Consider the following 13187-nt stretch of genomic DNA (forward strand, 5'->3'; position numbering starts at 1 on the left):
GGAATCGCAACTTTGCTTGCAGCAGGGGCTGAAGCAGCTTTTTTTTTTTTTTTTTTTCTTGGAGGAAATACTGCAGCCTTCTGGACTGCGCACGCTGCTCCCTGGAGAGGCTCTCTTGGTTCCACCCACCGGCTGGAAGGAGGGGAAGTGAATGAAAGGACAGGACAAGCCCCGAACACCATGTCACTCTGGGAGGGAGACAGCAGCAACTAAGCTGTGCAAGGTTTTTTTTTTTTTTCCTTTTTTTTTTCTTTTTCCCCTTTCTTTTTCTTTCTTTTTTTTTTTCTTGTTTCTTTCCCTTCTTTCTCTTTCTTGTTTTTGTTTCCTTCTTTTTCTTTAAGGTGGGGGAAGAGACAAACAGGAGACAGGAAGCAGATCTTGAAGAATTCGGAGTTGTGCTAAAAGGACTTTGATTTTTTTTTTCTCTCTTACAAACGCTGGCAATTGACATCACTACAGCTTGGTTAGAGAGGAAACTGCCTCATCCCAAGTGGAGCCCGGCAGCTCGGAGAAGCCAGGCAAGATCCGGGAGGCTGTGTGTGTGCCTTTTTTTTTTTTTCCTACAGATTCCACTCCCCACCTTTTCTTTGGTTGTTTTTTTATTTTTATGATTTTTTTTTATTTTTGGGGTGTGTGTGTTTTTGTTGTTGCTGCTGTTTTTTTTTTTTTTTTTTTCAAATTCTTGCTGTGTCGGAACTAGCGAGCAGTGGAGTCTCCGAAGCCGGACTGTCAGGAATAGTGGTTTGAGAGGAAGCTCGCTCGGCCTGGGGCACTAGACCCTGTCATCCAGTTCCCTGCCTCGGAGACTAAGATTCCAGCTACATGGGCAAACGCCTGGATCAGCCACAAATGTACCCCCAGTACACTTACTTCTACCCTCATTATCTCCAAACCAAGGTACGGCTCGACCACGGTCTGGCAGTCAGGGTGCTTGTCCTGCACTTGAGATGGGAGCAGACAGAGGCGGGTGATCCCGCAGCCCCCACCCCCAGCACCTCTTCCTGCTCTGTGGAAATTAGTAGCATACCAATGGAGTGAACCAGGCAGAGGGAGGTAGGAGAGGGAAGCTCAGACCAGGGATCGCGGCTCTCTTTTTCAGGAGAGATCTTAGTTTCGCTGGAGTTCCTTTGTTGTTATTTGACAGCATGAGTGCTGCTGATATTCAGAAAGTCCTCTGCGGACGGGCAGGTTTTTTTGTTTGTTTGTTTTTGTTTGTTTGTTTGTTTTTAGCAGGGAGCTCACAACAGTGGTTCTCAGGCACAAGAATATAATTTCAGGGGCTTTTTTTTTTTTTTTTTCTGGTGAGCTGGTCTTTGTTTTGTGGCTCTCAACGGGTTTTTCCCACTGGATGGAACAAGCCAGGCTGGGGGCAACGCAAACTTTTAATCGCTGAGTATAGAATGGAGAAAGGCTGAGGGGGGCTGTAGGGCACCTACCGAAGTCTCTGAGAGTTTGTTTGGGTGACTGTTTTATTTTCTACTTGCCGGAGCTGTTTTATTTTATATTGAGCATGGTCATGAGGCTAGTGACTGAATTAGAAGCCTTACAATAGGTATTCTTGATTTTATAAGCTCTATTCGTCTGTGTTAGTTGCCATCGGGAGGCCTGGGTATGAAAAAGGAATGAGATGTAACTGATAATAATTGGACTTGAACTGGTTAAATACTTCAGGCTTGCTGTGTGTGTGCTCAAGTGGTCATTAGGGCCCCAGAGGCCAGCCCACATAACGAAGCAGTGGGCACTGCCAACGCTGAACTTTATCCTCATGTGAAGACACCAAAGAATCACAGGTGTGAAATCCCTGCTCCAATTTGTCACCTAAATTGGACTTGATTTTGGAGGAAAAATGTTGGTAGAGTTAACTGCCTGGAGCACATGGATGGTATTATTTTGTATTGCTTTAGCCAGACCCTACAGTGCCAGAGAGATCTGTGCTGTCACCAGGATCACTGATGTGATTAGGGTTCGGTCATTCATGCTGTAGTTATCTCCTACTTATTCTGTCTCGTCAAACAGCGCCTACTTGTACACCAGACTGGGTAACAGACTTTCAGTATTATATTAAAGATTGTTGCTTTTTTCCCCTTTCTTTCTCAGCGGCTCTATGATCCACCTTGTCCCCTGCAAGGTCGACTCACATTGCTTTTTGGCTTTGTGAGCCTTTAGTTTGTGCTGCTGCTGCTGCTGCTTAAATAGACCAGTTCTCTTGCTAGGTGCCTTGAGTTTAACTCTTTGGAGGAGTGGGTAGGGACTGCTGTTTGCTGTTCCTCAAGGAAACAGCCATGCAAGGACACATTCAGGAGGGACAATTTACAGTCATTCTTCATCCCCCAAAGAAACAACAACAATAAACTCAAGGGTTACAAGAAAAATATTAGACATTCCATCCCTTTTACTCATCTGACTCAATTTTTCCAAATGTTTCAAAAATCATGCTTTGTTTTTGCTCCTTATTCTCTACTGTGGTGTCTATTCAGAAAAGAAACTTCAGATGGAAATGAATGAAATCATTGTTTTTCTGCTTGAGATTACTAGCAGGAAATAATGCTGTGCATATTGTATGAAAGGGGCAGGGTATTGGATGAACTGCACTGGTAGAAAGGGCGTGTGTGCGTGTGTGTGTGTGTGTGTGTGTGTGTGTGTTTGATCGAGGTAAGCAGGGGAGTGGTGAGTGAAAAAGAGGAGAGCCTGAAAAATATAGAGGGAGTTTATGAAAGTCTGTTTTAGGGTCCTATGTAGTTCAGTGTTGTGTAGACAGGCGGCATCTGGATCTTGTTACTTTTAAGCTAGCCAAAGCCATCAACTTCTGGGACATTTTTAAAGAAGTTAGATTCATTAGACATCCTGAACTGATACTCAGGTAATCAGACCACAGTGGGGAGTAGAAGGCACACTAGTGTGGCTATCATGGTAGTTCATGTGGATTATCATGTAAAATTTTGACAGAGCTGTGACGTTGCTGAATGTTGTCGAGGTTACGATGAAATGACAGTCATTAATAACATTTCTGACGGCTGAAGTTGTGAAAATTTGCCCTGTTTTAAAACTTGGGTATGGGGAGGGGGAGAGAGAGAGAGAAAGAGAGAGAGGGTCAACATGTTGAAATGTTGGTGCTCTCTGAAAGAGTTCATACCACTCAACGGAGCCCTGTCATTCCCCAGCCTAACAGGAAAGGAGCTAGGTTATTTCCGTTATTATCACCTTTTGCCCCTTCTACATTTATATCTCCAAATATAATTTGTTATAATCTTAAAGGAAGTACATGCTGCTTATGTTTATTTGGTTAAGGCTGAGTGGAATTCATGAAATCTGCTGTTCCAGCCTTGGCTTGTAGTTTTAATCCAATTTTAAAATCATAGCTATTTAAAATGATGCCAATACATAAAGAATACTTATGGTTGATAAAAATAGAATTCTGTGATTGATCAGAATCATATTCTGATGATATCATACCTAAAGTCTAAATTCCTATGTTTTGCTTCCCTATCCATAAGAATAACTTGTAGACATTACCTTTGGAGGAGACATCTTCTTGGGATTTAAAGAATTGAAATGCTTATTACTGTGTTCATTCAGAGACTGCAAGAACATTGAACTCTTTCCATAAATGTGTGTTATACACTGCTGCCATTTTCTTATGATGAAAATAATTTAAAAATAAATGCTCCCCCTTCCCTTCAGTGCATAGTAAAGTCTTAGAGCAACTTTATTCACTTTCCTGCCTTCTCTGCTCCAATTATTTCCCCTGACATTGGAGACAATCTCTCCACTTTGCTTCTTAAAAAATAGAAATAAGATATTTATGCTGGATTTCTTTGAATATTTTTCCAAAATGTCTAGAATTTTCTATAGGAGAAAAATATACATGGAAGTTAAGTGAGATAAAAACCCTTTGACTGACTTGTAGAGATCATTTCTAGCAATGCTGTTACGGTTTGCTCACTTTTCCACATCTTACATTTTAAACAGATGTTACTAGTTCTCATTTTGAATAATATTCTTCCTCCCCAAAGAAACAATCTCAAGAAGGAGCATTGCTTTTGGCTAGGGAATAATGAAGAGATCTTGGTGACATGTGAAATTTAAATAAGAGATGTGTGTAGATTTTTCTTTAAAAGAAGTTTATCAAAGCATATTTGCTATTTGGAAGGCCATGCAGCACAAACATTGCATTTTAGGCCCAAGAAATAGTTCATTAGCTTAATAATATCAAAATGGTGTTTAATGAGTCATTACCTAACATTTTTTAGGTATTTTTTTTTTTTTTGCAGTCCCTCCACACACACACACACACACACACATACAAAATCCCAACCTGTTGCTGTTGGATTAAGGGATCCAAGGTGAATTTCATTCTGAATTTGAGGTACTGTGGGAGATTTTCTTGAACAAGCAAATTTACAAAGGCTAAACATGATCACAGCCGTGTGAATTGATATTTTGCAGTTCAGGAATTGATATTTCTCTCAAATGTGATATTTGGAAAACCCTAGTTATTTTCATAAAACTTAAAGAAAAATCACACACATCCAGTTTCTCCTTTCTAACAGTTCACCGTGTTTTGACCAATCCAGGCAAGATTTTACTCATGTTGCTCTGACATCAGTGGACCCGTTCCCTTCCTTGGCCCTCCGACTCTCAGAAGGTCTTAGAGAACAGGCTGTAGACCGGGGGATTCTCCCTGAGTTCCTCTGGCTCGTGGTCCTCAGGTGGTGTTCAAGCCTGGAGTGAAGAAGAGATCTGGGCTAAGGAGCCGTCCATCAGCTGCACACTGGTCCCAGACTGAGTTTTCGACCTCCTGCAGCCTGGACGACCACATACTTCCTAAAGTCTAGCTGGAGCCTAGTGGCTTGTGCCTTGCAATGCCTTTGCAAACACAAGAAGTAAGTAGGCAGAGGTGGAGGCACAGAGGATATTCCTAAAGCTGTGAGGTACAGCTCCTTCAAAAGCAAAACAAAACAAGCCCTTCACATACTCCTTACACATGAAAATGTAGAAAGTCTTGCAGAGGGTGGAATGAGTCTAGAATTTCCTTAGTACTTCCTGCCTCAGATTTGCATTGATAGCTGGAGTTGGTAACTTGCCAATTGTTTTAAAACAGCCTTGAACACTCCCAAGTTCTGTTTTCCTTTGGAAGTTTGAAACATACAAAACTGGTTTTCTAAAAATCTTCCAGGATAGAATTTTTAGGTACAACTCCAAATATTTTCTTTCACTTCAGGGGAGAAATATGATACCTGAAACTATGATAAATCTCATTTGTTCCATTTTAGAGTGTATAGAATTTTAATTGGCAGTAAATAAGAGAAAAATAGAAACAAAGGGCCACCCTCCCATTTATTTTTTCCTTTGTGCCCCCAAATTGTTATTATCAGTGTGACTGCCCATAGTTTGAAGGGGTATTTCCTGGTTTTTCAAGTATGTAGATACTGTTTTCACAACATTGCATTTGTTGCCTACTTGAAAACAACAAAACTGCACAAAGTTCATTTTCATTGTCCAGAGCAAGCCCACACGTAAGAGGAACACTATGCCTATTTTGACATTATCTTCCTAAAACATTTTCCTTTCACTTTCTCCCAACATGGGAAAAAGTAACTCACAGGATTATAAAACCAAGCTATTTCTATCGAGTAATAACATTTGAAGGCTGGGAGCAGGAGCAATTTGCTGGGGGCAGGGGGACACAAAAATGGAGAAGGGAGAATGCAAGTTCAGGCCAGGTCCCTCTGGCTTCAGGAATTCTAGAGAGCTTTGCTTTTGCACTAATGTGATTTTACACAGTCCTTTCTGACATTATCAGTCGTCTTGGCCGAGGGGATGCGCCATCACGATTATGGCCATGTCACATTCAAAGAAAACAGTCTTTTTCCTTTAAAAGCAAACTTTTTTTTTTGGTGTCAAACTTTTAATTCAGAGTAAATGGTTGATGTTTACTCGAAATTGGCTTCAAGTGTGACACTAAAATTGTTTTGTAACAGGCCCATAATCCACAGCTGTGTGTGATTAAATAGTGTAATATCAAAAGCATGTGAGAATAGACCTTTTTATGCTATAGCTGTTGTACAGCAAGAGCGCAAAGGGAGCTGACGGGACACGAAGAGCAAACACGCATTCCTGGGTTATTCTGCATGTGTGGAGGCCAGGTGCCACTATTTGTTGCAGTAGTGGGGAAATGTTGGACTATTTTGGATGTGCTTAAAAAACACGCTTTCTGAAAATGGAAACAGGCATAATACGGGTTTTTAAAAGAGCAACATAGAGTGGATCCTGCTCTTTAATGAGAAAGCACACAGGTCCTCAAGGGATCGGAAACCCATGCAAACAGAACAGAGCAGAGCTATTCCTAGGAGGAGCACACACTCACAGCGCCAAGTGAATTTCTCATTTCTAATTTGAAATTATAAACATTTTCTTTTTTGTCTTTCCTACTTTAATCTCTGGAATTATTGTTAGAAAACCTTCAGCTCTCTTGCTCCTAGAAGAAGGGTGGTAGGTAATGAGGCTCAGCAACCTGGAGACAGGTAAAAGGTATTTGGAAATACGACATTTGGCTTTGTGACTATTGCTGTTTAGTTGTCAGGGTTAAAAATTGCAAAATTACATAAAGAGTCACAGCTTTTGCTTCTATTTCTTTGTCAGAGATGTTATAGTAAAGAAATCACTGCTCATTAGGTGATGCATTAACTGTAGTGTCTAGTCATGATATCTATTATGTTATCTATAATAAATTAATTATAATAAACTTAGGATTTACTAGCAAGTGATTGATTTTAGGGCCATGAAAAAGTCTAAGGAGTTGGCTGTTGGTTTTCAGATTTCAAATGTTAGATGCTTGAGAGTAATTTTGAAAAGAAAAAGAGTGGGTAGACAGAGGTGAGGTGAGGTGAGTTGAATTTTGTTTTTGTTTTTCATTTTTTTCTTTCAGGTCGATGTTGGCATAGAATTTGTTTACATTTTAAAAATATTGCTTTCCCATGTAGGTTTATTGGAGAGGAAATATATGCCATGTGGAATCAAATACATGAATAAAGTTTTGGTAATTCAAAACTCCAATTTCTTTCTAATAGATATAAAATGTCAAGAGTATGGGAAATAAAAGATAAGATATGGATCCTGTTTTTATTTGGGGAACACTCTGTAAGTCTGTATGCTGGTGTCTGAGTCAGGTCCAGTCACTAATATCCTTTCAAGGCTTAACACTTGTGACTCTTGCTTTGGGATGGTCGAGACTGTTTTAGTATCTCAGTAGTCAGGGCAGGTGACCTTGGTTTTGTGACACTCTTGAATTTTTGTTTGCTTTCTGGAGAGTACATCAAATGCTGCTTTACCCACTGTCTGGTGATCTGAAAAATGGGACTCTGCGCATCCTTGGCCGCATCTAAACCCAGCGCAGATGCAAACACATCCATCACTTGGGAGTGGGTGGAGAACAGTTCTCATGGGAGGGACAAAATGACAGGCATCATTTAATCATTATTACTGGCTTTTTGTGGTGCTGAAAGTTTTCTCCTTTGAGTGGATAAAATTAGGGCTTTTCCAAAGGCTTAATATTGGCACTGTCATGCTATGCTTCTCATTTAACTTCCTCTCTATAGGTGATGGAAGAGCCCACTGGTTATCCATGTTTGGCGGAACCAGATGAATGTGTGAAGTTAATTAGGACTGCCACAGTAACACTGAAAACTCTCGTCTCAGAAATGAATAAAGAGGCGCATAGAAATACAGAAATATCCTCTGATAGATGGAATATTATTTTGACTGCAGCTTGAAAAACTTACAAATCCCTGAATCTCAGTGTAGTAACCTTTAAAACATGGAAATAAAATACCCTAGTTAGTATAGTATATGATATTTTATGAAGGAAATAATAATATCTCAGTAGCATATGAACAAGAAGGCTGTCTTTTCCTCCTTTTCTTACTGGATACCTTTACTTACCCGAAAGTCCCTGTAAGATGAATTAATGAAATAAATGGCATATAATGTCCAATTTTTAAAAAAATTATTAATTAAACTCAGAAAATCACATGTTGTTTTCATACAATTTAGTGCAGAAGTTGCTGTGGTGCTTGATGCGATTCCTCATGTAATTATGTATTTGGAGCGTAAGACAGAGAACCTAATTCTTTGGGAACATCTTGTATTTCTATTCATACTCAACTGTGTTTTGTTTGCCTATCTGTGAAATGGACGTCTCCTAATCCCCACAATACATTACAATGGCCACTGCTGATCTCTTCAGAGAAGTGAGATCCATAAATAAACAGCAATGTTATCACTTCTGAAGCCCCAATGCCTACTTGTATTTACTTTATTACAACCTCCACTTTGAAAGGGCCAGTGTGTCAATCTTGCACGAAGGACTCGAGAACTCCATAGATGTGTCAACAGTCACTTCTATATGCTAGAGCCTCGGCCTCCACCTAAGAAGAATTAAAAGTCATGCTGCAGAAGAACATTTATTGGTAAAGGAAACGCTTTCAATGTACACCAAATGGTTTAAACTGGGAACTGTGTACTCAGGAGTTACTGTCTGGAGCTCAGGTTTTCACTGTAGATGCAAGAAAAAAAGTGTGCCCACATATTTGATTGTGGCAGCCAAGGCTCAATACAAGAATGCAAGGGGTGAAAAAGGAATCCAATGTATCCATACAAAAAGGCTTAAAGGCTCAAGTGCAATAAGCTGAAAGTGAATGGAACCCCACATTTTGTTTTATGAATGGTAAACAAATATAAAAACTAGACAGACTACATAAATAGTCACGGTAACTCTGACAGTGCCCTTTCCTGGTAGGCGGAAAGTAAGGAATAAGTGAAGCAAAAGATATCTAGCAATATTCTCGCTGTTGATAGTCACAGTTTTAGGAACTCATTTTTAATTTAGAATTAACTTTCCAGTCATCACATTGTGGGATTAAGAAATTGGTTTGTGTTGCACTCAATATGCTAGGGACAGATGCTCTTTTGCTTATCACATTCTTAGGGAATTTGAAAAGAATACAATTCTGATGTTCTTTTTCTCAGTTGATTCCGAAAAATTAACCACTGCCCTCCAACTTGTTGTTTACCTGCTGTAGACAATCTGGCTTCATGTTAGCTATGGAAGTTTTGGAAAATACATACACACACACACACACACACACGCCAGATAGAATAGATAAGTAAACATGAGAGGATTTTTTTTTCCAGGTTCTTTGACTTCCGTTAAAACTTGGAGAAATGCAGGGTCATTTTAAGACCTCTATATCTTCTAGTCTCTTTTGGAAGCCTCCCTTCTACATCCAAATAAATACATTAAATAGTACTAACATTCCACATGAAATATAACTTTGTGGCAACAAAATATTGCCAGAGACTTTATAATTTTGCTTCTGAAACTCTGAGATCACATAAGTGCATTTTATTTATGTGTGCTTGGGGAATTTGGGGACATCATATTGCATAAGTCAATGTTCTTGCAAATTGAAAAAAAATGTCTAATCTACAAGTCTTGTTGAGGTTCAAAGAGATTACTAGAAGTCTAAAAGGAATAATGCATAGAGCTGACAATGCATTATGGGTTTAGATATGCAAAAAGTGTTTATTAATTTTTGTTTGGCTCTTCTCTTTATGATTTAGAGGGAAAGTATTTCTCTTATCATACCTGTGTTTTTGTTGGTATCTAAAATGGCCAGAAAATCTAAAAAGCTAGCCATGTGTCTCACTAATGTGGTCTTGTGCCTTTCAGTGTATCTCTGTATTTTAGTAATTTCAAATTTCTGGCGAGGGACATGTGGTAGAACTGCACAGCATATCGGAAAATGTCATTAACATTCTTTGGCTAAAATATCTCAAAAGCAGACACATTAGATTGACCTTTGGCAGTGAGAGCAACTGGGAGTTCCAAGTCTGGGTGCCAGGTTCACAGATTTTTCATTGCATAATTAGTGGAATTGTTTACCAGAGACCAAACTTGAATGTAACAGGTGTTTCCCTGGGCCCCCAGCTTACGGGGTAGAGGCAGGAGGCAAATCAATGACACAATACTTATGCTGTGTCATGATTCTTTTAATTCTTCTGTTTCAAGATAGAGTTGTGGATTTTTACATCCATTCAAACTGCCATTTCTGCTTGTTCCCTGTTTTCCATGGTTTTTCACCTAGGATAATTTCTCTTGGTGTCCAGAGGTCTCTGAGGGACCTAGAGAGTCCATGTGTCTCTTGAAGAATGCACGGCTCCACATATATGCACACTCCACCCAGACATGCCCTCACTGTCACAAGTGGTTGGACTCCCTGAACACTACTTTTCCAGCCGTCAGCCTAATGTGCTGAGTTCCTTTATTTTAATGCTCACTGCAGTATTGTAAGAAAATCTAAATCTCAGGTCCTCACATGGCCGCCTCCTCCCATCTGTATCAGGAGGGACTTTTTTGCCTCTTGTTAGCTCCATACATACCTTCAAATCTGAAACATAACTTCTTCCCATCTAGAAGGCGGTCCTCTGTCATGATGACTGCATGTTTTGTTCCTCTGCCTAATTATTCAATGTTTCTTCCTAGTTTTCTCACCAGATCTCACTGAATACTAGCAACAGAGTCAATGCAGCTTTGATTTGCCTTTCTTAACAGGTAACACACACACACATACACACATACACACCAAGACCCCACAGTCCTGAAAACTGACTTTCTCAGAAGCTAAAAGACTTCAGAAAAATATAAAAATATGGAAGGGCAAGGTGGTCTTAATGAGACACAAGCTTTCTCACTATTTCTTATAAAATGTTTTACTGCTAGTTGGTTGCACAAACACGAGTGAGTCTCACTAAACTATTTGACTGGTATTTTTTACTTTTTGTCAAAATAGCAGTGTCTTCCCATGATCTGAGACGTGTTGACAGCGTATTGTATCTTCTAAGTAAAAAAAAAAAAAAAAAAAAAAAAAAAAGATTCAGAAATCTTGCTGATTGATTGATTTTAATTTTTCCCAAATAATATCATAATAGTTGTTTATACTGTGGAGGGTCTAATGATCCCCAAAGCATTTATTGATGAGGCTGTCAATAGAACAGTAGAAAAGGAAAAGATGACAGCTCCACAAATTTAATTTAATCAGTGAATTATGAGATGCACCAAGAAAGATAAAACCAAGAGAAGAAGCAGAAAGCAGAAAGGCTAAGGGTATCAGATCTTAATTCACTTTTTAGAATTTCTGGAATTTGATAATTGTTTTCCTTTCAAAAGGCAAAGGATGAGATCCATTTGGCATTGAAAAGAGTTTACTTTAAGAGAACCATCTTTGGGAAAAGCTTTAATCTGAAGATATCACTGATATGAAAGAACCATGTAGATGAGACTTTTCGAGTTTTAGTCTTACGAAAAAGTTAATGTTTATCTGTACAATTAGTATTTTGCATTTGTTTTCCATATGTCACAGCAACCAGTAAAGTCCAGCACTTGAATTGTTGTTTTGACTTGATCATCAGTCATTCTTAGGAAAAAACTGGATGAAAATCTTATGGATACCTTGGTCTGAAATAAGACTATTTTCCTCAATCTTTGAAATCAAGTTTTAACATGTGTTTTGGCACTACTGTTCATAATATGCTCATATAAAGTCTGTATATGCTCAAAAATATCATGAATGATTCTATTGTTCTCCGTAGAGAGGATGCCATTAGCTATGAAGCCAGGAAAGATATATAGGGTGAGAGTCACACAATGCTAACTGTTACTCAGACAACAGTGATGCTGGAGGACCTCTCGTGCCTGTGGACCCAAGGAGCAGGTGCGTGAGCAAGTGTTTGTACTTGCTCTGGGCTCTCAGTACAAGCATGTATTAGGAAGGTGGAGCCTAGTGAAAGAATGTCTAGGTTTCCACGTAGTCCAAGAAAGTCTTGATTGATGGTTGTTATTACTCATAGTCCTTCTTTTCTGCCAACTTCTCGTCCTCGCTTCTCCATCAGTATTCCCTTTAGGATGCCTGTCTGATGCGACCTTGCTTTTCCATGGCACCTTCTGTGTCTTCCTGCATTTCCGTGGGCTAATGCTTCTGTTTCTGTGTCAGAGCTTCTAGTCCCTTGATCTTTGTGCTGACCACTTTGCTCCTATTCTCCATTGTTCTGCTGTGAATTTCCATTCTTTGCCTCCTTGTCCTCTAGTCCTAACCTTGTGGATCCTTACTTTTGTTTCTCTCATTCCCATTCTTTTCCTGTCTTATTTTTAATTATTCTTTTGTTCTTTTAATTTCTTCCCAATGCATTGGGGTTGGTTTTTGACTTTTGTCTATTGTATTTGGTTGTACATTTACTTCTGGCTCTTTGAGCATACGTGTAGTCTGCAGGACCACATCTGTTTCAGAGTTGGTCTGTGAGCCATCTGAGAGCTAGGACCATAGAACACCTTTGCAGTATTGAGTAGAGTGCGGGAAGCAGGCTGAAGTCATAATCAAAGGTTTCCAGAATGGAGTCATTTATCTCATTCTATGTGTCTTGTATAGTACTGTGTTGCTGAAGGCAATGCATTTTTATTTTAGTTTGTAAATGTTTATTTATCTATTTGAAAGGCAGAGTGACAGAGAGAGAGAGAGGGAAAGACGTAGAAGAGAGAGAAATCCTCAATCTGCTGATTCACAACCCAAATGCCCACAACATTTGGGGCTGGGCCAGTTCAATGCCAGGGAGTTGCATCTGCGACTCCTATGTGGGTATCAGAAAGCCAAGTACTTTGGTCATCATCTGCTGCCTTCCAGGGTGTGCATTAGTAGGAAACTGCATCAGAAGCACAGAGGAGCTAGCTAGATTCTAACCGGCAGATGATGATACGGGATGTGGTGCTGCAGGTGGCAGCTTGAGCCTCTGTGCTACAAGGCCCATCCTTGGGAATGCGTTTTTATACCAGAGCTACTTAACGTCACATTCACCTCTGTGATGCTTTATGTGAGAAGACGTTCTGTGTGCCAGAAATAAGCCCTAGTACAGAGTGCATCATTCTGTGCCCACACTGTTGCAGTCTCACCTTACTCTAACTTTTTCCCAAGAAAAAAGTGAGTCCCCAGGCTAGGAACCCTGGGGCTCTTGGCTGGAATTGGGTTACATCCCTAGTTAATGGCATATAGCAGAAGATGGGCTAAGCCAGAAACCATAATAGAAAAACAAAACCCCAGAAAGCAAGAAAAGAAGAAAAATGCTCCATAATGCTGCAT

At 39.7% G+C, this 13187-nt stretch overlaps 1 protein-coding gene across 19 annotated transcripts in view; it reads left to right on the forward strand.

Moving 5' to 3' along the window:
* Positions 1–13187, forward strand: part of RBMS3 (RNA binding motif single stranded interacting protein 3) — a 1620164-nt gene that overhangs the window by 821905 nt on the left and 785072 nt on the right. For 5 of the 19 annotated variants that reach the window (XM_070072895.2, XM_070072896.2, XM_089331204.1 and 2 more), the window contains exon 1: positions 37–897. The exons of 10 other annotated variants lie outside the window; for them this stretch is intronic. In XM_070072895.2, coding sequence (XP_069928996.1) covers positions 823–897 — 75 coding nt within the window. In that variant the 5' untranslated portion in view covers positions 37–822. Of the gene's footprint in view, positions 1–36; positions 898–13187 lie in introns of those variants that run through there. 4 more of the 19 variants (XM_089331203.1, XM_089331205.1, XM_089331206.1 and 1 more) reach the window with 1 other exon arrangement.

Source organism: Oryctolagus cuniculus, chromosome 4 (genome assembly GCF_051225735.1).
Source record: "Oryctolagus cuniculus isolate XC-2025 breed Fujian yellow rabbit chromosome 4, ASM5122573v1, whole genome shotgun sequence".
Lineage (NCBI taxonomy): Eukaryota > Metazoa > Chordata > Mammalia > Lagomorpha > Leporidae > Oryctolagus > Oryctolagus cuniculus.